This window comes from Chiroxiphia lanceolata, chromosome 6 (genome assembly GCF_009829145.1).
Source record: "Chiroxiphia lanceolata isolate bChiLan1 chromosome 6, bChiLan1.pri, whole genome shotgun sequence".
Classification (NCBI taxonomy): domain Eukaryota; kingdom Metazoa; phylum Chordata; class Aves; order Passeriformes; family Pipridae; genus Chiroxiphia; species Chiroxiphia lanceolata.
Genome location: NC_045642.1, coordinates 60,685,793 through 60,707,582, shown reverse-complemented (window position 1 = coordinate 60,707,582; position 21,790 = coordinate 60,685,793). Strand labels below are relative to the sequence as shown.

General features: G+C 39.8%; 1 protein-coding gene across 2 annotated transcripts in view; it reads left to right on the top strand.

The window, feature by feature from the left end:
* Positions 1-19,266, top strand: part of ARID4A (AT-rich interaction domain 4A) — a 46,865-nt gene extending 27,599 nt beyond the window's left edge. Inside the window, exons 12-25 of one of the 2 annotated variants that reach the window (XM_032690672.1) lie at positions 2,796-2,868; positions 5,163-5,257; positions 5,575-5,672; positions 6,999-7,227; positions 8,822-9,072; positions 10,293-10,490; positions 11,530-11,614; positions 11,912-12,044; positions 12,295-12,357; positions 13,348-14,478; positions 15,091-15,195; positions 16,820-17,035; positions 17,246-17,392; positions 17,823-19,266. In XM_032690672.1, coding sequence (XP_032546563.1) covers positions 2,796-2,868; positions 5,163-5,257; positions 5,575-5,672; positions 6,999-7,227; positions 8,822-9,072; positions 10,293-10,490; positions 11,530-11,614; positions 11,912-12,044; positions 12,295-12,357; positions 13,348-14,478; positions 15,091-15,195; positions 16,820-17,035; positions 17,246-17,392; positions 17,823-17,926 — 2,928 coding nt within the window. In that variant the 3' untranslated portion in view covers positions 17,927-19,266. The remainder of the gene's footprint in view (positions 1-2,795; positions 2,869-5,162; positions 5,258-5,574; positions 5,673-6,998; positions 7,228-8,821; positions 9,073-10,292; positions 10,491-11,529; positions 11,615-11,911; positions 12,045-12,294; positions 12,358-13,347; positions 14,479-15,090; positions 15,196-16,819; positions 17,036-17,245; positions 17,393-17,822) is intronic. The other variant, XM_032690673.1, reaches the window with a different exon arrangement.
* Positions 19,267-21,790: the final 2,524 nt, after the last annotated feature.

Genomic DNA, 21,790 nt, shown 5'->3' with positions numbered 1-21,790 from the left:
TGTTACTCTCAGAATAATTTTAGAAAATACGTGAACACTGTTAGTGTTGCTTGGAAGGCAGTAAGAAATGGAGTTGGGAAAGGAGTCTGTCCTTTTACAGAGACAATGTGTGATCATGGTTGATTTTATTGTTTTCCTACTTCCAGAATTCTCTAACTGATGTGACCTGCTAATCAGAAAGGAGGGAAACATCTCAAAGCCATAAAATTTCAATCTTCTAATTAGAAAAAAGGCATCTTGGATATTTTTAATTGTTTTTATTTAAATGAAATTCAGCCTCTCATCGTGTAACTAAAAAAATTTTCTCATGTTGCATTTAGTTGTGGGTATTGGATGAACAGCAGAAAGGTCTCAGTTTTGAGCTCCTGCCACTTAAAATTTTCATGTTGTTTTGCATCTCACTTGGACTTACCTTTGGCTCCAGTCTCCCCTTTTTTGCAACATCTGTATGGGGAAAAAAATGACATGGAGAGACAGAACTCTCTTAAAAAACTAATTTTGAACAGTTGTCACTGTGAACTTACTTATGGCCAGTCTAAAATGGGCATAAATGTCTGGGTAGGAGCAGTGAGTTTTGGAGGGTAGCAGAGTCACCCTGGTTCCTGCTGGAAATCTGTGCTGGGAATTTTAGCTCTCCAGTCCCTCACTGATGGTGATCACAGGATGTGGCACCAACATTTCTCAAGTGTTTCCTTGACTTGGGGTGCAGATTTGAGGTTGCTGATGGTTGATGTATTTCAATAACTCAGAAGAGTAGACACTTCTGAGTATTCATTATGCCCAATTGCAAACAGATAACCCTGATAAAAAACCGACCTCTTATAAAAATCCAGATATCCAAATGGATTGCAATAAGCATATCCATGAGGGGTTGGTCTTTCTCATTTTGGCCAGCAGCAAAAATATAGCTGATAGTGGTGACAGTTATTCAGGTCTTATTCAAGTGGCTTCTCAGGAGGATTTGGTGTCTGTTCTGGTGTTGATACCAGCACAGTTCAAGCTTCCTCAGCCAAGGGACTCACACACCAACAACAGAGAGAAACAGGTGCAGGATTTGGTGGGTCTTACACAGGTGGATGAATATTACAGCCAGGTTTTATGTCCCCACCCTATGGGAAAGCTTTTGATCTTTCCCTTTTGCTTTTCTTTGGGTGAAAATCCTTCATCTCAGTGAAATGGTTAAATTCTGACTGCAAGGGTGCTATTTCTAACCTACATTTCTGCTGCTCTGACCTGGAGTTCTGGTTTGGAACTGTGCCCACATGAAAGAAATGGCTTTAATTCAACTGTTCAGAAGTATTTCTGAAGATTTACTGTTATTTGCATGTATTTAGTTTTCACAGTTTGAGCCATATTGCCTTTAACCAGTAAACATCACAGGAGATGATAGAAATTTCTCGATCTTGGAGTGGGTTTGCAGTTTAGATGGAGAGAAAAGAGCTGTGGTTTCTATAGCAATACTTCACTTGATAACCTGGAAGAACATACTAATTCTATAGATAACTGCTTTTCCTTATATAATCCCTGTAATGTGCCATAGGCAAGTGGTAACTGATGCTGTACAAGGTTGTGATTACACATTGAATTTCCTCCAGTTATTTCCCAAATAAAAATAGGAAAGTAAGACACAGATACTGCCTCTGCCTGATTGTAGGTGAGCCCTGTTGGGCTTAGAAGGGATTCAGTGAAACAGGCAGGGCTGGATTCATTCTGATGCTGGGCAGATTGCTTTCTGCTTAGCAAGCCAGCAGCACATACATTCCCATTTCCCTGCCTGCTTTCCTGCCTTGAAGCTTAAAGTTTAGAGAATGCAGAGACAACTGAAATGTAAATTGCTCTTCTGGTTTCCTTCTGGAACTGCTTGTCACTTGCCTGTTATTTTTAATAATGGAATGATAAGATTTTTTGACACGTACTGTACGTCTTTCCTCCAAGGCAGCTGCAGTCCTGCTTGTGCAAACTGCCAGGCTGGCAGGAAGAAAGTGCCATCCAGAAAGCATTGCAGGGAAAAGGGTTTATTACTTTTTTTTTTTTTTTCTGGTCTCTACTAGAAGCTCAAAATTACGTGAAGATACGTAGATGTTATTTCCCCTCCCTGCCCCTCCCACCCACCAATAAATCGACTTTATTTTAATGATTTTCACTTGAATAAAAGAAAAGCTTTATTTCATTTATGGGTTCCCATCCAGCTTGTAAGTGTTTATCTCTTTGAGGCTTTAAGTTTTAAAGATAAGACTAAGGATTTTATAATAATAAATTATAGAAGTGACTCTAAAAGTCTTTCCAAATATAAGCTGAAATCAAGCATTGGAGCTTAATTACAAACCAAATACTGTCTGGAGCATCAAAGCCAGGAGTGACTGGAGAAAGGATTGTTCTGCAACCTGAGCTAAAACTGGGCTAGAAAGATGAGTTAAGCAAAAAAGCCCCAAACAAGCAAAGAACCCAACCCAAAAACCCCTTGAGTTCCTGTGAATTGTTTCAGTCTTGTAAATAACAGACCTCTTCTGTGTGAGAGAAGTATGTGAAGTGTATTGGTGTTTTCATTGTGAGGCTCACACATTCCTTCTGTCATGGACCGATGCCTTCCCTGACCTGCATTTCCTTTTTCTCCTCCTGAGGTACCGCTTCAGTCTGCTCAGTAAATTTTGTTTTCTGCATATTTCACCATTCCATGGGTGCAGAGCCAGATGGAAAGTGGTTTGGGTTTAGTTCTTGCTCTTAGGCTTTTGCACAAATAAATGGTTACTTTGCATGTTTGCTGTCTTCATTTCTGACTGCGTTTGTTTTCACAGCCTGAGGAAGAGCTCGATCCTGAAGAGAGGGACAACTTCCTCCAACAGCTTTACAAGTTTATGGAAGACAGAGGTAACACTGAATTTTCTCTCTTTTCTTATCTCTAGTCCACTTTTTTAATGGCACAGCACTCAGAGGAAACTCAAATCCTCCCTGAGGTGTTTTGATGTTGTTTTGCTTTCACAAAGCCTTTTTTATGTCAACACTCCCTGTTAAATAAGCTCTTGGTTGCTTCCTTGTCGTGACAGCCTGGCTGGGAGTTCTGCTGCTGGTAATCTCAGGCTGGAACCTGAGGAGCCCCTTCATGGCTGGTGAAATCCAACCAGGAGAGAGTGGGAGATGTGCCATGGTCAGGTCTCCTTGCAGAGCTGCCCTGATCATGCAGAGATGTTGCAGTGATACCTGAACAGGCAACTGGAACGGCTCTGCTTTGTTCCGTAGCTAGAACGAGAAAACAGTGTGATTTTAAATGTCTGTCTTTGCAGAATTAAGGGAGATTTAATAAATTAGAATAGCTGAGGTCTTGGCATAAGACGGATCTCAGCAGTGCCTGTGCTCTGGATAGAGAGCAGGATGTACCTGCTGACTTGGGGGAGCTGCTGTTGCATAAGACATTTGCATTTGCAGTTGTGATGAGACTGACACTAAAATGGAAGGTTTTTCTGTTCCTTAGCTCCTCTCATGCCTCCCCCCTTTTTTTCTAAAGTATATTCAAGCCTGAAAAGTTTTGTGGTTTAGACTGTTTTCATTTTATTAAATTTACTCATGAAGTCACCATTTCAGTTCAAATACTGTGTGTTTATCCTGCAGTAGCCTTGGTGGAGGTAAATTACAGATGCATTTACTGCCATTTTACTATTTTTCCTTCATTTTTCCTTGGCAAAAGTGACCTGAATGTGATATTTCCATATTAGGATACTACAGCAAACGTTGAGCTATTTGAATTTGAAATAACCAGAGCTGAGAGTAAAACATGAAGTGTCAGTTTTCCCCCCTGCCTTTTTTTTGTTGTTTTAAAATAATTGGGGAAATCAAGTTGCCTTTGCAAAAGAGGATCTGCATCCCCTTCTAATGAGGTGTGTTCTAGACCACAGAATTATAAAAGAACAGTTCCAAGTCTGTTCAGTATTTCCAGTTCTTATCACAGGTTTAGTAATTGATTTCGTGTTATATCAAAGAGTTCTGGAGCTCATCCAATACACTTTTGAGGCCTCCTGTGTATAAGCAGTGTTTCTGGAGAATAACCTGCCTTAGGGGAATAAAAATCTAAATTGGGCTGGGAAAAAACCTCCCTCTGCTGCTGGGCTGATCCCCAATTTTCTTTTCAGGTAGCCTGATTCTTTCCCTTTTTCTGCTTTCCTCCTTCCTCAGTCTCTTTCCTAAACTCTTAGAATACAAACCAAGTAGGGACCATGTCAGGCCCTTGTGAAGGCAAAAGAAGAAAGCATTTTTGGAGACTCAGTCCAGGAAATACTCTCTAAGTCGTATGTAGATTGAGCAATGTGCAGGAAGGACTTTTTCAGGACTGGGCCTTTGCCCCTTTCTGTTTTGTTTTGTTTTTTTTTTTCCCCTCTGTCCTTACAGCAAGATTTCTGGTCCCACCACATTTGTTCTACATTCTAGTCTCTCAGTCTGAGTGTTTTGATTCGTGTAATCATGACAGTATTCCCAAAGTCCTGTAAGATTATTTTAATGATTCCAAATATAATTGCATGAAGGTGAAGGAAGATAAGAAGCAGCAGGGGAGAGGTTTGATATTCTTCCTTGCTGGGAGGATTATTGTCTACGGATGCAGCCACTTGCCCCAAGTCACTTTTGGTTTCTGCTTTTATAAATAATTATTGTTCTTGATGTCATTGCCACTCATCTGATTTGAGTTCTTTTGCCTGGAACTGTCCCAAATATTCACATCCACTCAGGGCTTTGTGCTTTTTCCCATTCTGACAATTTGCCTGTATCATTCTTCCTGATCCAACATTTCTGCTTCTTCCTCATTCCTTTCAGCCCACACTGTTTTGAGTTAATCTCTTCACACATTGCTCTGTTCCAGCATTCCTCAGGTGTTCTGTGGAGCTTCCTGCAGCTCTGGCTGTGTCCTCCACACTCAGGAGAGGAGCAGTGGGATGCAGCCAGTTGGATAGGGATTATTAATAAATTTGGGTGGCTAATAAACCGCCCAGAGCTGAGTGATCACTCAAGAGGGTGAAGCCTTAATTGGTGATTGGAAACTCCTGACTTGTGACATACCTTAAACTATTAAATTAAAATGCAGAAAGATATTTGTCATCAAATTTGTGCTAAAGCATTGGAAGAGGCAATTTGCTGTTCTTTAGGATAACCTCTTGTTTCTGGTTTGTTTTATCCAGGTACTCCTATCAATAAACCACCAGTTCTGGGCTACAAGGACCTTAATCTCTTCAAACTTTTTAGACTGGTTTATCAGCAGGGTGGGTGTGACAATGTAAGTGTTGGATGTTTCCTGAACTAAATATGTCCATTCATGTTCATAAATGGTTGCCCAGGGAAGCTGTGGCTGCCCCATTCCTGGAAGTGTTCCAGTCCAGGTTGGATGTAACTCTGAGCAACCTGGTGTAGTGGAAGGTGTCCCTACCCATGGCAGGGGGGTTGGAATTGTGGATGTTCTTTAAGGTCCCTTCCAGCCCAAACTGTTCTATGATTCTAAAAGGCTGTGGCCTGTGGCTGTGTTAGACATAATTAATGTTCTTGGTTAAAAAAACCTAAAAATTTCCTTTTCTCTTTCTTTTTTCCCCCCCAAAGATTGAGAGTGGTGCTGTATGGAAGCAAATTTATATGGACCTTGGCATTCCTATTTTGAACTCGGCTGCTTCCTACAATGTAAAAACTGCTTATAGAAAGTAAGTTCTCGTATTGTGTAATGGTGAAAACATTTTTCCATATTTTTAGTAGCATGTACAACATTCAAGCAATTTTTGATAGTTCAGTGAAACAGCAGTTGCCATCCTTCAGTTAAGGAACAGTGCTGAGGATTGAAATGATGGAGGAAGAAGGGAGGGAGTGCTCAGGGCTGCCTGAGTTCCTCTTGCTCCAGTACGTGAGAAGTCTGCTCTTTTTCTATCAAGAAACATTCCCTTTCAGCTTGTGAGGTGCTATTTCAGAATACAACAAAGAAATTTATAGAATAAGCTCTGGCAAATTCAGCTTTGCAGGTTGTGGCATTTACCAAGAACGTTACTGTCGTCATTCTGGAGGAAAATTTTGTAGCAGTTTCTTTAACTTCCTGAAGAATGCTGATTGAAAAAGGACATGTTTCAGATTGGGTATTTAAATATAATCTTTGCAGAATTTGTAGAACAATGGCTTTAGGGCATAACTGTGTGCATGTGGCAGTAAATAGTAAAATCATTACTTGTAATGAACAAATACATAAATCTTTTTCTTCTGACCTTTGGTTTTCAGTTGTGCTTTAACTTTTGAAATGGAAACCTTCTAGGAATGACATTTTTCAAGCTGATTTTCTAAATGAAAATTATTTTCATTATTTATCCTCCTGGAAGTTTGACAAGAAACAATTGGGCTTTTTGAGTAAAAGGAGAGAATGAGGTTCTCTTGCCTTGAACCTAAGGAAATTTGGAAATAGGGATGACTAATGACTCAACTCATGTTAATGTTGATGAAGATGAAAATATTCAGACATCTTCAGTGGGATTTGAACTGGGCACATGTTTAAGGTCTGTATTTTACAAAGAAGAGTGTTTATCATAAAAAGAATAATTGGTAACTGTGTACTGGGTTGCTGTTACAGTGGAAATAACAATAATGTTGTTTGGACACTTGATAGTGTGTTGTAACTTGCATATTTATTCATTGAGGAATAAGCTAATTAATCTCTCAGCTGTAACTGGATTAGAGTGTGCACAGACAGTTATATGAACAAGCTCATGCATGGCTTTACTGTCAGGAATTCTTAACTGGATGGGGATGAAGTTAAATATGTGGGAAGCACCTGTGTGTATTCTTTCTCACCACTTGACTTGTGTGCAAAACTGTTTCATTTCAAAATCTTCTCTGGCTTTTTAATTTTGTTTATTTGGATTTCTTCAGTTGCCGTTATTATTTTTTTTTTTCTTTCCTGAAGTTAGTGAGCAGGAAAATAGGTTTTATGCACTTGAATAAATAGAAAATAAACCTTGAAATATAAATGGAACCTAATTTGTCTGCAGGTATCTGTATGGTTTTGAGGAGTACTGTCGCTCTGCAAACATTCAGTTCAGGACCATCCACCACAATGAACCAAAAGTGGTAGAAGACACACAGAAACACGTGGAACCAATGGAGGAAAGTGTAAAAGAGGAACAAAAAATGCCCCCAACAGAAGTTAAAAAAGAAGCAGAAGAAAATTATTCCAGCAGTGAAAGTGAAAAAGAAGAAGTAGAACTAAGATCCCCCAGGGTGAGTGGTTTGCACTGATTCCTGTTTAGTCCTTAACAAAACCCCTTTGTACAGTGAACAGTTTCCGTGGTGGGTTTTCCCTGGGGATTGGTGTTCTTGTACAAGGGTAGGTTCTGTGAGTGTTAACTCTCAGTTATGTTCTACCTGTAAATGGAGCTGGGTTTGATTATTTCTTCCTATTCCCCCCCATCCGTGGGGTTTCTCAGGCTGTGCTGGATGTCGGATGTGTTTTGATTCAGGGATGGGTCGGGAGCTCCTGAGAGCTGTGGATCATCAGAACAGGGAAACACAGCAGGACAGTCCTGGTTGTAGGTGGGGGTTTCCACAGGCACATGGAACCTGGAGCTCTCTGGCAAGAAGCAGGAATACCAAAGGCCTGCTATGGCTTTAAGAATCAAAGGAAGACCCATTTATCTGAGTTGGTTTTTAATCACAGTCTCACTTCTAGGAAAAGAAACACTCTAGTTTTACAACATGTAGACAAAATCAGGGGGAGGAACACTTAAGTTTAGTCTTCATTTGTCCTTAAATGCTGCAGAGGTGATGGTTATATTAGTGGCTACATAGATATGAGGATACTGAACACCAGGGAGAGTGCAAACAGTACTTTGGAACTGTTGGAATATGACTCTGTAGAACTCATGTTAATTCTGTTAAAAAGACATTTTTTTTTGTGTTCCTTTGAGCATGACTGCTGAAGGACAAGGAATTATTCCGTTTTAATTGTTCAAGTTGTGAGAGTTCTGTTCGACTAAAATGTAATTCTGGGAAAGTACCTCCTGAAAACCAGCTTTTCAAGCAAATATTGGCCTTTTAAATTAATGCATGAAAAGACACAGTGTGAACACAAGTTGATATCTCTGCCTGACTGCAGGTGGTTTTTCCAGGCTGTATCAGCCCCACTGAACTTCCTGACACGGCATTAGCTTTGTTTTTAGTGTGTTCATTTATTTTTGAGGATTTTTTTTGAGAAAATTGGTAAGATGATAATAAAGAAATGTTAAAATTTTTTGATCTTTTTTATCATTGGCTGTCTTTTGTTAATTTATTAAATATTTGGTTATATATTTTATTATTTTTTAATCCAGTCACCAGCTATTCATTAATTACTATTTTTCCAAAGTACTTGCTGTTATGCTGCTGTGAATTGTAATTATTATAGTGCCTTCATTACTGTCATCTTTGGATGCCCTTCAGATAATTAATCTTGCATTCATAATGTATTTTAAATGTTCTGATTGAAAAGCAATGATCCTATCAAGAGTCTTTTAATAAACAAAATGATAAACCTGTACTAGATCCCCAAAAATCAGTTGCATCAGACATTTTGGCCCTTTCTGTCAGAGCAGAGGGCCTTACAGGTCCAACCAAATGTCCTGAAATCCTCCAGCAATTAATCAGAAACTCGTCCTCTTCATTCCAAACAAAGAGATTAACAAAATCTTTAATCTTAATATTTTAGAACATTTTGCCATTTTTTGTGTTATCTCCAGCCTTTCTTCTGTTGTAAATCTCACTTTTTCTGCTGAGATTTGGAGAGGTTATAGAGAAAACAATTGCCAGGAGTCATTAAATGATGTTGTTTCTGTTTTAGGGACGAAGGAGACTTGCCCGTGATGCAACCCCTGCTAAAAAAGATGGTGAAGAGGATAAAACACCAGACAAACTAAAAGACAGCAACAAAGAAAACAAAGATACAGAGGAAACACCTGAGAATGCAGAAAAGAAAGAAAACGAAACTCCACTAGGGAGGAAAAGTACACCAAAGCAAAAAGAGAAAAAAATCAAAAAACAGGAGGACTCTGACAAAGAGTCAGATGAAGAGGAAGAGAGGCAGAGAGAGAGGTAAACACTGGCTTGTATCACCTTCCTTTGGGTTTCTTTGTGCCATGGTGGAGCTGTGCTCCAAGCAGGAGGATACACAGAGCTGGAGATCTTCCTAACGTGTGGGAATTGGGGACCTAATTCCCTCAGCCGGGCAGGGAAGGGCACATTTTATTTCCAGTAAAACAGAGCCAGCTGTCCTTCATGGAAGCACCTTTTCTGGTAGATGCCAGACAGTGTTTTTCCCTGTCATTTTATTTGCCAAGGTTGTGCTGGTGTTTTATCACACTGGTACCTCCAGACACCACGGCTGTGACTGTGCCAGGTGCTGTGTGGGTGGGGAGCACTTTGGGAACACTTCTCTGGCCAGTCAGAATAAAAAGGGCAAATCCCTCTTCTCCTCTGCTTTTGTTTAAGTGTTTCCTGATGGCTCCTGAAGATCCAGGCTACTTTTTTTTATTGTCAGATGACCAAGGCATCAAGGAGTTTTCTTTAAGCAGTGTGGATGTTACTTCTCTTATTTGCCACAACACTATAGTTGATATTTCACTGAAGGCCAGCAAAAACATTTCATTAAAAACAAACCCGTAGTTTTTTTGAGTATTTTCTTTTTTGTAGTTTAACTTCTACTTTATCATAAATTGACCCTAAAATAGGGAATTATAGATTAATTTTAATTCTTGCAAATATGTTTAAGTGTAATATATAAATATTAGCTGAAGGTGTAATAAGAGCTGTGTAGTCACTTCTAATCTTGGCTAAACACTCTTGTAAACAACTCTTTTCCAGTGGAGTGGTGTTTGTATCTATGAGAGGATCACTGTGATGGCAGTCTAAACTTCTGTGCAGTTTGTAAAGTGTAACTGTAACTTCTGCAGTTAAGCAAACTGTGTCAAAATCAAGCCTACTTTAAAAACTGAAGCTCATTCTTCACGTCTTACTGAGGAGCCAAACACTGAGTTAACTTATTCCTCTATGTATTATCAAAATGTTAATTTAAAAAATAATCTTTAGGCCTTGAGGTTGTTGTACACCTAATAAATTGCATTTAAATTACCATTTTCTGGATATTTCTGGTACTCACCCTCGGTCCAGGCCAGCTTCAGAGGCAGTGCAGGGTGCAGAAAAGGAAAAGAATTTTACTTGCAGCCTTTTTCTTTGCAGTAGCTTGGCTACACTCATTAAATGTTAAAACATCATTGTCACTAATTAGTGGGCATTTTAAATACATTTTACTGCAGGGAGGAACTTGAGAACAAAGGAGAATCAGAAGGTGAAGAGGATGAGGAGGACACAGAACCCTGCCTGACTGGAACCAAAGTGAAAGTAAAATATGGACGTGGAAAGACTCAAAAAATTTATGAAGCCAGTATTAAAAGCACAGAAATTGATGATGGAGAAGTTTTATATTTAGTTCACTACTATGGTTGGAATGTAAGGTGAGGAGAACAAATTGCCTTTCATTTCTTTGTTGAAAGGCTTATTTTCAAGTGAAATGTTTGTTTTTAAGAAAATAAAGGGAAAGATGATCAGTGACGTGGCTCCAAATTGAATTATCAACAGTACAGGCTCTGACTCTATTGCACTTTTCAGTGTTAGGGATTTTGGTCGTGGTATTGCACTAAAATATCAGAATATACTTCTGTGTTTCCAAGTTTCCACCCACCTTAGTAATCCTCACTCCTTACAGGGGTATCCCTGAATTTTATTGTGTCAGCACTGTCAGACTTTTTTATTTAAGGGGGTCATTGATAATGGTGAAAGCATTGACAATTAAGTGTATGAAGCACTGGAATTTTGGCAACAAAGTATGTTCTTGTACTGAAAGTTGACTGTGGTTGCAAAGAGTACAGAGAGGAGGAGAGGGCGAAGCAGCAAAGAACTGCAGAAAAAAATACATCAAATGCTTCTGGCAGCCAATCTCCATATGCAACACTGCTGTAGAAATGGATTATTTTGCTGTTGATATTGAGAGCATTGTGATTATGTAGACAAAAATACCACAAAATAGATAAAAAAATACAGCACTTCTGGTATATAACTTCAGGTGTCCCAAATATGTGAAATAACTGCCACACTTCAGAGCTGACTCAGTCCCCTGAGTTCCAGTGCTGTGCTGCAAGAGACAGGGAAGTTTCTACCTTCATTCCCCCATCCCATAATTTATTTGTTTCTTAGGGGCTAGAAATCTAATTCATCTTCCTAATGCCAGATCCTGCATGTGTTTGTAAATCCATGCTCTGCTATCATGGAATGGTTTGGGTTGGATGGGACCTTAAACCCCAGCCAGTTCCACCCTCCTGCCATGGACACACCTTCCACTAGCCCAGTTTGCTCCAAACCCCATCCAACCTGGCCTTGAATTTTCCCTACCTCTCAATAATAAATATTTTCCCTAATTTAGTGTTTTAATGCTCATCTTCTGTCAGAATTTTTCTGTGATATCAGTGATAACAGCATGTTGTTATTCCCTTTTAGATACGATGAGTGGGTGAAAGCCGATCGAATTATCTGGCCTGTGGACAAAGGAGGACCAAAGAGAAAACAGAAGAAAAAAACAAAAGTAATTATCTCAATAAGTTTTTTGTAGTACAATATTTAATGACTGGGGGAGAAAAAAAGGTTATTTAAAAAAAAAAAGAAAAACGTTATTCAGTCCACAGTCTAGTTTTTTAATAGAGCAGAAGGAGGAAAGTTTTGATGGTCAGCAGTGAAAAAACATTAACAAAAATTCACTGTTTTCCCCTCTATTTAAAAAAAAAAAATCAGTCCACGGTTTAGATTTTTAGTAGAGGAGAAGGAGAAAGGTTCTGATGATCAGCAGTGGAACTTTAATAAAAATTCCTTGTTTTCCCCTCAGAGCAAAGAAGACGGTGAAAAGGACGAGAAGAAGGACGAGGAGAAACAAAAGTCCAAACGTGGGCGGCCCCCTCTGAAATCTACTCTTCCATCCAACACGTCTTGCAGCTTATCCAAAACAGCCAACAGTGAAGGTAAATCCGGAGCCAGAGGTGCACGGAACAACTTGTCCAATCCCCCCCATTCCCGAGCAGAACCGAAGGTACATCTGTGCACTCGTGTTCTGGCGTGGAGCTGCATGTGAGCGGTGCTGGCACTGCCCTGTCAGAGCCTTCCAGTCCTGCTTAACTGTGCACTTAACACAGTGCACCAGCACTGTGAGAAAGCAGATTTTTGGTGCAGACTTGACTCCATAAAAATTAATCCTTTCGATTTTAATTTTAGCAACACCTCGCAGGCAGACGAGACGTAGCTCAGGAATGTTTGATTCTGATAGAGGATCAAACGGTGAGTGATCTCAGTCCTGTGTATACTTTGGAGGTTTTTTCAGTACCATTCTCAAAAGAAGTTTGATTTTTTTTAAGTTTTTTTTTCCTTTTTTTGTTGTTGTTGTTGTTGGTTTTTTTCTTTCTCCTTGTGAACTTTATTGAGGAAGTAGCTGAGCTGACGCTGCTGAGGGGCACAGTTTGCTCACAGGAGAGCTGTGGCACAGAAATGACTGTACAAATCATTCCATATTCTTCAGCCAGAGCCTTTCACTCCTGATATTGAATGGGCCAAATCCAGTGCTATAATGATAGTCTGGTTGTGGTAATTAAGTCCTCAACCTCAGTGCTACATCATCCAGCAGAGTTGTTAATTATACACAAATGGCAGCAACATTTTTGATGTTTCTAAGCCTCTCTGAGCAAGAACTCAAGTGAAATCACTGTTGGTGCAGGTCCCTGAATAATCTTCTGGTAATGTAGCAATGCTTGCTCTGTGTGTGGTGCACCACTTGTACATAAGTTTAGCAGTGAAATGTCCATATTATTAGAAGGATTTTATTTTTGATTTTGGTTTTTATTTTTTCTCTTTGGGGCTGCATGGAGGGGAGTAGTACTGATTTTTGGTTTTGTAATCTCAGGTGGGGGAGGCAACATCCACAGGTTGTGGGAATCTGTAAAACTTTTTGCTACTATAAACTGTAATTCATTTATATTGGCTTATCTGGGAAATAGTAGCAGGAGAATTACAGACATGAACTAAATCATATGACTAAAATCATCATCCAGATGGCTCCTTGAACTCTGACAGTATCACTACTATTGCAGTTTCATAGACATTTTAGGTAAAAGTAAGAACTGTAGCAAGTGTGTTGAATAATGCAGGATTTTTTAAGCTGATGTAACTCCCTAGATTACTGAAAAGAGAGGGGGTTTTGTGTGGTTCAAATGAGAAATTGTGTTGTAATTAATTATTTAGGGTGCTGTTTGCTTCTTTTTGAAATTTCTTTAGACTCTGGCACATCTGACAGTGAAGCAGATGAGTCATCTGAAAAGAATTTGAATGAAGAGTTTTCTCCAGAAACTTCAGAACTGGAAAAAGGCGAAAAGCTCCGTGATGAGAAGCTTGATGAAGAAAACCCAAAGATCCCTCATGCACTGAAAGAAAATGACAGGACTCAAGTGCAGCCACTAGAAACACTGAAACTGGAAGTTGAGGAAAGTGAACAGATAGTTCAGATTTTTGGAAATAAAACGGATCAAATCGAAGAAATCAAAAGAGAGGCTGAAAAATCACCCAAGGGAAAAGGGAGAAGGAGCAAGACAAAAGATCCCTCTCTAGAGAATGCAAAGATTGCTCCAGGAGGCCAAGAAGAGGCAGCAAATGAATCTCTTACAGAACCTGAAAGGTTAGATGGGTCTTCCTTGGACTGTAAGGAAAGTTCCAGCACTACTGAAAGCGAGACAGAACCTTCTACTAAAGATAAGAAGCTTTTGAAAAGGAAAACTCTGGAACAGGCGTCACCTGAGAAGAGAAATCGGCGAGAGAGTGAGATGGAAGTGCCAAATATTGTATCTGAAGAGAGGACCAATGAATGTACTGGAGCAGAGGAATGTAGAGGGATGAATGCTGAGGAGTCCCTCAGAACTGGACATGAGGAGATGCCATCCCTGGTGGCGGAATCAGCTCCGCGCGGTCAGGAACTGAGGAGCGACAACTTCCAGCGTCCCGCCGAAGCCATCGAGAGCGTTCCCTTAAAGGACGAGGACGACACGATGCCCCAGATCGGTCCTGAGACTTTGCTGTGCCACGAGGTGGACTTGGATGACTTGGACGAGAAGGAGAAGAGCGGCAGTGAAGACACAGTAGCAGAAAAGCCAGACCCCAACGCTCCGAACTCCCACCCCTCTACCTTACCCCCCGCCGTCCCCTCGGGGTTCCCGGTGGCCTCTCCCCTGGCCCTCAGCCAGGACGAGTCGCGGAGCATCAAGAGCGAGAGCGACGTGACCATCGAGGTGGACAGTGTGGCTGAGGAGTCCCAGGAGGGGCTCTGCGAGAGCGAGTCTGTCAATGGGTTTGAAGCCAGCACCACATCAAGCAACTGTAGTATTGCTGTGCAAGAGAGAGAGATGGGAGAGAAAGGTGAGCACTCCTGGGAAAAGTCACTCCCTGCTGTAGTCATTTCCAGAGTTGTCTTAAGTCTGGTGTCGCTTTGCTACAAGTTGTTGGTTGTTTTTGTCTTCTGGTTATAGAATCACAGAATGGTTTGGGTTGGGAGGGACCTTAAAGACCATCCAGTTCCACCCCCCTGCCATGGGCAGGGACACCTCCCACTAGACCAGGCTGCTCCAAGCCCCATCCAACTGGGCCTTGAACGCTTCCAGGGATGAGGCAGCCACAGCTTCTCTGGGCAACCTGTGCCAGGGCCTCACCACCCTCACAGCCAAGAATTTCTTCCTGATATCCCATCTAACCCTGTCAGTGGGAAGCCATTCCCCCTTGTCCTGTCCCTCCAGGCCCTTGTCCAAAGTCCCTCTCCAGCTCTCTTGGAGCCCCTTTAGGCACTGGAAGGGGCTCTAAGGTCTCCCCAGAGCCTTCTCTTCTCCAGGCTGAACAACCCCAACTGTCTTATCCTGTCTAGTTTTAAATTTCTTTCTTGCTTACAAAAAGAGCTTGTTAGAAGCAGAAATATATGAGTTGTCTTGTGTTTTGTTTTTGGTTTTTTTGTGGTTTTTTTTTTTCCTTCTCATGTAGGTCAAAAAAGACCCAGTGACAGCAACAGTGGAACACTGGCAAAGAAACAAAAGCGAACTCCAAAGCGAACCAGCGCTGCAGCCAAAAATGAAAAGAATGGAACAGGTACATTCCTGGAGGGGGAGGAGGGGAAAGGTTCTCCTGGCCTGTAAACATGGATAAGAGCCCACTGTTCTCACTGTTACCCACTGTTTGCAGTGAATGGGACTTCCCTGTCAGGGTTTTTCATTTTTATTCATCAAGATTATTGGTGGTGAACAACTGGAGGGAACTTCTGAGCTCTGTGGTAGCAGAGTCACTGGGAATCTCTTGGCTATTTTATATTACTTAGGAAAAATTACTGATTGTGTATATTAGCAGTTAGTAAATATTTACCATTATGCTGATTTTTATATATTAGATTGGTTCTGAATTTTGGGAGAGAGTAAATTTGAAGTCTTACGATAGGTGTTTCTAGTGGGGGAAAAAAAATTGCCAATTATGAAGTACAAAAAAATGTTTGATACTAGAGAATAGCTTTTCAGCCAAAGGAATTTTTTTCTTTCAAGTATGTGATTATTTTCTAACTTGCTATAGAAATCTGAATTTTTATGGTTCTGTAGCTCATTTTCCATAGATTCACAGACTGGTTTGGGTTGGAAGGGTTCTTAAAGATCATCTCATTCCAACCCCCTGGGTAACTCTACTGGGAAACTGGGTAACTTTATGGAAAAGGAGCCACTTAAAATATTCCAATGCAGAAAAACATTTTGCTGTTAATATTAGAATCACAGAATCACTCTCCATGATTTGGGGTGGAAAGGACTTTAAAGATCCTCCAGTTCCACCCCCTGCCATGGGCAGGGACACCTCCATTATCCCAGGTTGCTCCAAGCCCCATCCAGCCTGGCCTTGGACACTTCCAGGGATGGGGCAGCCACAGCTTCTCTGGGCAACCTGTGCCAGGGCCTCACCACCCTCACAGCCAAGAATTTCTTCCCAATATTCAGCCTAACCCTGCCTTCCTTCAGCTTGAGGTCATTCCTCTTTGTCCTGTCACAGAATTTTTGGTGATCATTGTATGAGTGAGTCAGTGTTTTTAGCTCACATGACAGCTTTGTTATATTTTTAAATATCAAACTAAAATATTAATTATCTGACATACAATATTCAGACATGTTTGACATGCCTGTGGAAAACCTGGCAATTAGTGTGGGGATCTAAAATATTTGAATATATCAGCTTAGAATTTTTTATTACATGTTAAACTTTTATGCTTTTATTCTTGTTTCAGAACTATTCCTTTAGATGTGTAAAGCAATTTAGTCACTATTTACAATCACTTGCTACCTGCCTTTAGTAATGCAGGGGTAATCTTTAAGAAAAGAATTCTAGTGTTGGTTTGTGTTAGAAAGCCAAAATAAGTGATTTAAGATAGTTTATCAGTGCTCTAATATTCTAATTTTGATGAGTTTATTTACTATTTACGTGAGAAGAAATTTGACTTCCACTTTTTAACTAGGCCTAGTCAGCCCTTGAATTCTCCTGCACACCTGAGAGTTCAGGGCATGTTGTGTCTGATGTTACACATGGAATCTGGGATGGTTTTCCCTTGGGTACACTCTGGGATCTTCTGAGCAAGAAGCAGCTTTTTTTTCCTTAATCATTGCTTTTTACTATAACCACTATTTTTAAAATGTCAAGGTGGTTTTTTTTTTTTTAAATCTGAATTAAATTCTTCACATTACAGGACAAAGTAGTGACAGTGAAGACCTTCCTGTGCTGGACAGTTCCAGTAAATGTACTCCTGTAAAACACCTCAATGCAGCCAAACCACAGAAGATTTCTCGGTCTCCTGCCAGAGTGATTTCCCCTCACATCAAAGATGGGGAGAAGGATAAACACAGGGAGAAGCACCACCACCAGAATGCTTCACCCAGGGTGTACAAGTGGAGTTTCCAGCTCAGTAAGAATTCTTTCAATTACTTGAATTAGAAGGAATTTAGAAGAAAATTTGTTCTGAAAGAAAAATGTGCAAATGTTGGGATTCTAAATTAGGTGTGGGCTTTTTATGGCATAGCCATGGAAGGGTGTTACCTCTCATGCTGTGGCTTACATCCACTTAAGATTTGTTTAAAATGACCTTAATAAAGCTATTTTTTCTTCCCACTTTCAGATGAACTGGACAATATGAGCAGCACTGAAAGGATCTCCTTCTTACAAGAAAAACTGCAGGAGATACGAAAATACTACATGTCCTTGAAGTCAGAAGTAGCAACCATAGACAGGAGAAGGAAAAGATTGAAAAAGAAAGACAGAGAAGGTAACTTTGAGATTTACTTTGTGCTTTGCACGACAAGTCAATGCAACCGGAGGTTAAATGATAATATTTTTCAAAAAAGTGTTGTAATCTGTTTGTATACATATCTAGAAAGAACATTTGTGGCTTTTCAGAACTCGAACCCTACAGAAATATTTACTGACTGTTTTATAACTGCATGTTAGAAGATTGGACTTCCTAGTGCAAGCTTGGTCTGAGTTTTCAATCAGGGTAATGACTCCCCTGAGTTATCTCTCAGTAGATGGGTGAGGTTAATCCAGTTTCTGTGAACAGAGCAGTGAAAGCAGTTGACGAAAAAATCTGTGTTCTGTGATTGTGCTGCTTCTTTATAAACAACATAATGACCAAGGGAACCATCGTTGTGAGCTGTGCTCTGATAACCTCATGCTGATGGGTTGTTTTGTGTGTTCAGTGTCACATACAGGAGCATCCATGTCATCTGCCTCCTCGGACACTGGAATGAGTCCATCCTCCTCCTCTCCTCCCCAGAACGTGCTCGCTGTCGAATGCAGGTGATACACATTTCTCTGCCTTGCCAGCAACTTGCTGCCATGGACATAAATCCTGAAATTCAGCCACAGAAAGCACTCAACTGGTCTGACATTGCCAAGTATATCCTGTACACACTTCCACTGCTGGACTGTACCTGTTCTCCCCTCCCACCCTCTTCTTTTGTTTAATTTACTGTTCAGAGAACTTAAGCTCATTGGTAACTGAAGGTTTGTAGGCACAACGTGACATCCTTGTCATTGTGTTTGTTTTTTTTTTGTTTTTGTTTGTTTCTTGTTTGTTTGTTTGTTTTTTTTCTTAACGCAGAGAAAGGGCACTTATCAAATTTGAAAAGTTATGTCCAATGAAGCATTCAGGTGTTCTAGGGTGATCTTAAAAAAAGCAAGTGCACCAAGCAGACATCAGAGTATTAATTACCCAAAAGAACTGAGTAGCTGCTGCACTTTCACCGAGCTGTAGGTAACTCTTGGTGAGTAGTTCCTCTTCGTGGAAGCACTTGCTATACAGAACTGCCAAAGTATGTGTTCAGCAATGTGCCCAGTTCTAAAGGTGTAAATGGGACAAAATAAATTGTGAAAGGAAGTGTAGTTGACTGAAAACTACAGTTGTAATAAGTCTTCCACTTTTTATAGGATTTTTGAGCACACAATTATGCAAATATTTTAATGTTTATTAATGTTTACAGTGGAATTGTGAATAGGTTTTCAGTGGACTATCTTATCCCTTGACAAAAATATTTTGTCTTTTTTCTATGTAATTTCAGAGTTTTTATTTTGTTACAAAAAGACGAAAAATGAAATATATAACAACAATGAAGTTATTTAACAAGATTTCTAAAGCTGAAATTTTTGTGTAAAATAAGGTATCTTGCAACTTGTTAAATATATTTATTCAGACATTGGATGTTGTATTTTTATGTATTTTTTAAGATATTAATAAATTGGAAAAAAAAAATTCTAGGTTAGTTCACTCTTTGGATAAAAACATCCTTCTCAGTTCTGGCTCTTCAGGAGGAGTTATCCAGTAGCCATTCCTGTACTTCCAATGGGTCTGTCTACGTGTCCTCCCCCACACAGATCCGTCAGTGGGCATCTGGCTTAAACTAAACTTGATTCGGAGACTTTGGCAGTCCTAGTACTTAAAACCTTGTTTGGAGGAACCAAATTTCTTGGGTTGCCCTTAAGATCCTTTGTCACAAGTTCTTCTGTTTGCTGTACTGCCGAAAAAATTTCTATCTCCCAAAGTTGAGATGCAACAATAAAGTACAAAGCGACTGTGTGTGCTCTGTCTGTGGATTGTCCCACGGGCAGATGCAGTTTGTAAATAACTCTTCCAAAAACCATGTATTTAAGACAGTTTGCATATACATTATGTATAAAAGTGATTTTTTTAATCGATTTTTTTATTCATGTTTGTACATTGAAACAGGGGGTCCGAGCCCCTTTTTCTGTGTTTAATATGCTGTAGAGTAAAACCATAGATGCTCTAGACTGTATATCAGGATATTTGGTTCACACGGCAGAGGGTCAGAAGGAAACACTAGTGATGGCGTAGCATTACTAAAATTGATGTTTCTTGAAATTTCATTTTGCAGCATTTGTCAACTTGTGATTCCGATTCCTTCCATTTTCGCAGAAAATTAAAGAAAAAGTACTCTTGTAAATGCACTTTTTCTGTCTTTTCTTAAGCAAAGCAGAACTATTTCAATGTAAGATAAATATGGAGCTCACTAGACAGCGCTAATAAAGGCCATGTTTTAAACATAGGCTTTATATTCTATTTTTATTTAAGTGATTGTTCTTGTAAATGTCCGGGCTTAACCTAAATAGGAAAATTGATCTCCATAAATTACTGTAAAGACCTTTTTTCCTAAGAGCTAACTTTTACTGTTATCTTACAATAGCTACGAATAAAAAGCTATACTCATTCAAAAGGAAGTAACACGGGTCACATGTTTAATATTTGCAGAAGGAAATTGAAAAATCTGGTGAAATAACAGGATTAATTATATCTTGTGCAGATATCTAACCTGTCTACACACTGTGAGATCTCAAACAGGCACATGCACATACTCAGCACAGAGGATGGAGGAGCTGAGCCCGTCCCAGTGTGTGTTCCCAGCTGACTGCTGCTCCCTGTCTCTTAGGAGTGTTTAAAACACTGCATGGAAAACTGAAGGTATGATTCCATAAGACATGGAAACCATTCTGAGGGGTGATTGCTCCTTGACATAGAGAATTTGCTTCCTTACTGCTCTTCCCACCTGCTCACCTTGCACTGGTCTCATGGAAACACCCACACCCCCAAAAACAACTCACATCATTATTCTGGCAGGACACAAAACCTGCAGGAAAAGGTGGACTGGCAAAAAGGTGGACTTCCACTGATTTTATCCTTCTGGGAAGGAGCATATCATTTAACCAGTTTAGTCAGTAGATGTTTACAGTAGTTTTCCTGTCATGTTTAAAAAACCACAGGGAAGAAAAGATTAACTGGGTATCATTGGGTTATCCTGGCTTAAAGGTGAAATCAAGAAGAAACCCTAATAAGATCTATGATTTATAACTTTACTATAATCCCCTTATAGATGCTTTGTTGACAAATTCCAAAGCATCTTCCATTGCCTTGGATGAAAGCTTGTGTTGTTGAAGACACAGAATTATGATTAAACAGAATTGGGATTTTTTTAAAGAAGAGATTATTAGGTATCATGTTTGCAAGAGCAAGCAAAAATCAGGCATCCTCTTGGCAGTGTTGGTGCTGTTCTCCTACCTCCTGATCTACAGTTTTTCCCAAAAATGATACTTGTTTTATTTCAAGCTTGCTTAGGAGGTGAGAACAAAATTATGGTATCAAATACTGTTAAAATTGTTAAAAAGAACAGGGCTGTAAGAAAATTGGACTCTTCCCTCACCTCCTGCAACTGATACAAAGAACTGTCAGATTTCTGGCAGAGTTCTTACTTTCATATGAGCATATATCTGAAAGCTGGAAGAAACTTTGCATGCAAGAGTATGAGGTAAGAAAAGATTCATTTTCCTACTTGTTTTGGTTTTTACTTTCTTTCCATAAAGTGTGTCAGCTGCATGTTGTACTGGTGAGTTTCTGTTTTCTCTCTGATGCGAAAGTTTAGCAACACCCAGTTAAATCTCTGCTTGGTTTTGGCTCCTCCATCAGATTTCGTGTGTCTGAGAAACTTTCTCTTGCTTAATCTGCCTGAACAGCTGAGGCAGGAGAAGCACAGATGTCAGAACAATAATAACAAGCCATCATTTCAACAGAGGTTAAGCAGATTTCCAGTAGTAATTATCAGTGAAAGGAAAGCATAACAAGGGCAAAGAATCTGTGTCTTCACGAAGTAAAACATGTCTGACCTTCGTGGGAGAAGAAAATCTTTAATTTGAAGGACAGCAGCAGCAAAGGTGATTAAATCACTTTTTGTGGTAATGTGCACACTTGAGTCTATAATTTTTTTTTAAAGGTGCAGTATTAGAATAGACAGAAATTTTAAAAATAGCTACATATTTTTTATGTAGAGGGGGCCTTGTAGTAAAGGCTGCCAGAATTACTCAGAAAGGCTTTGATGTAGACCTGGAAAGAGAATCTGAATCTTAGGATTGTCAACTCCTGTGCCTCAGTCAGACCATCCACTGCTGAGAAATCCTCTCTCCAGACAGGTTTGTCAGCCAGGTGGAATTTCACATTAAAAAAAATGAATGTTCTTATAACATGTTCTTCTTTTCCCCATTAAAAATATTCTTGGATGGCTGAGGCAGCCAAATGGATTTTCTGGGCAGCATCTACTGGAATTCTTTTACAGCAGTAAGTCTGAGAAGTGCTGTTGTCTTCTTTTTAAGAAAAGAGCAGGTT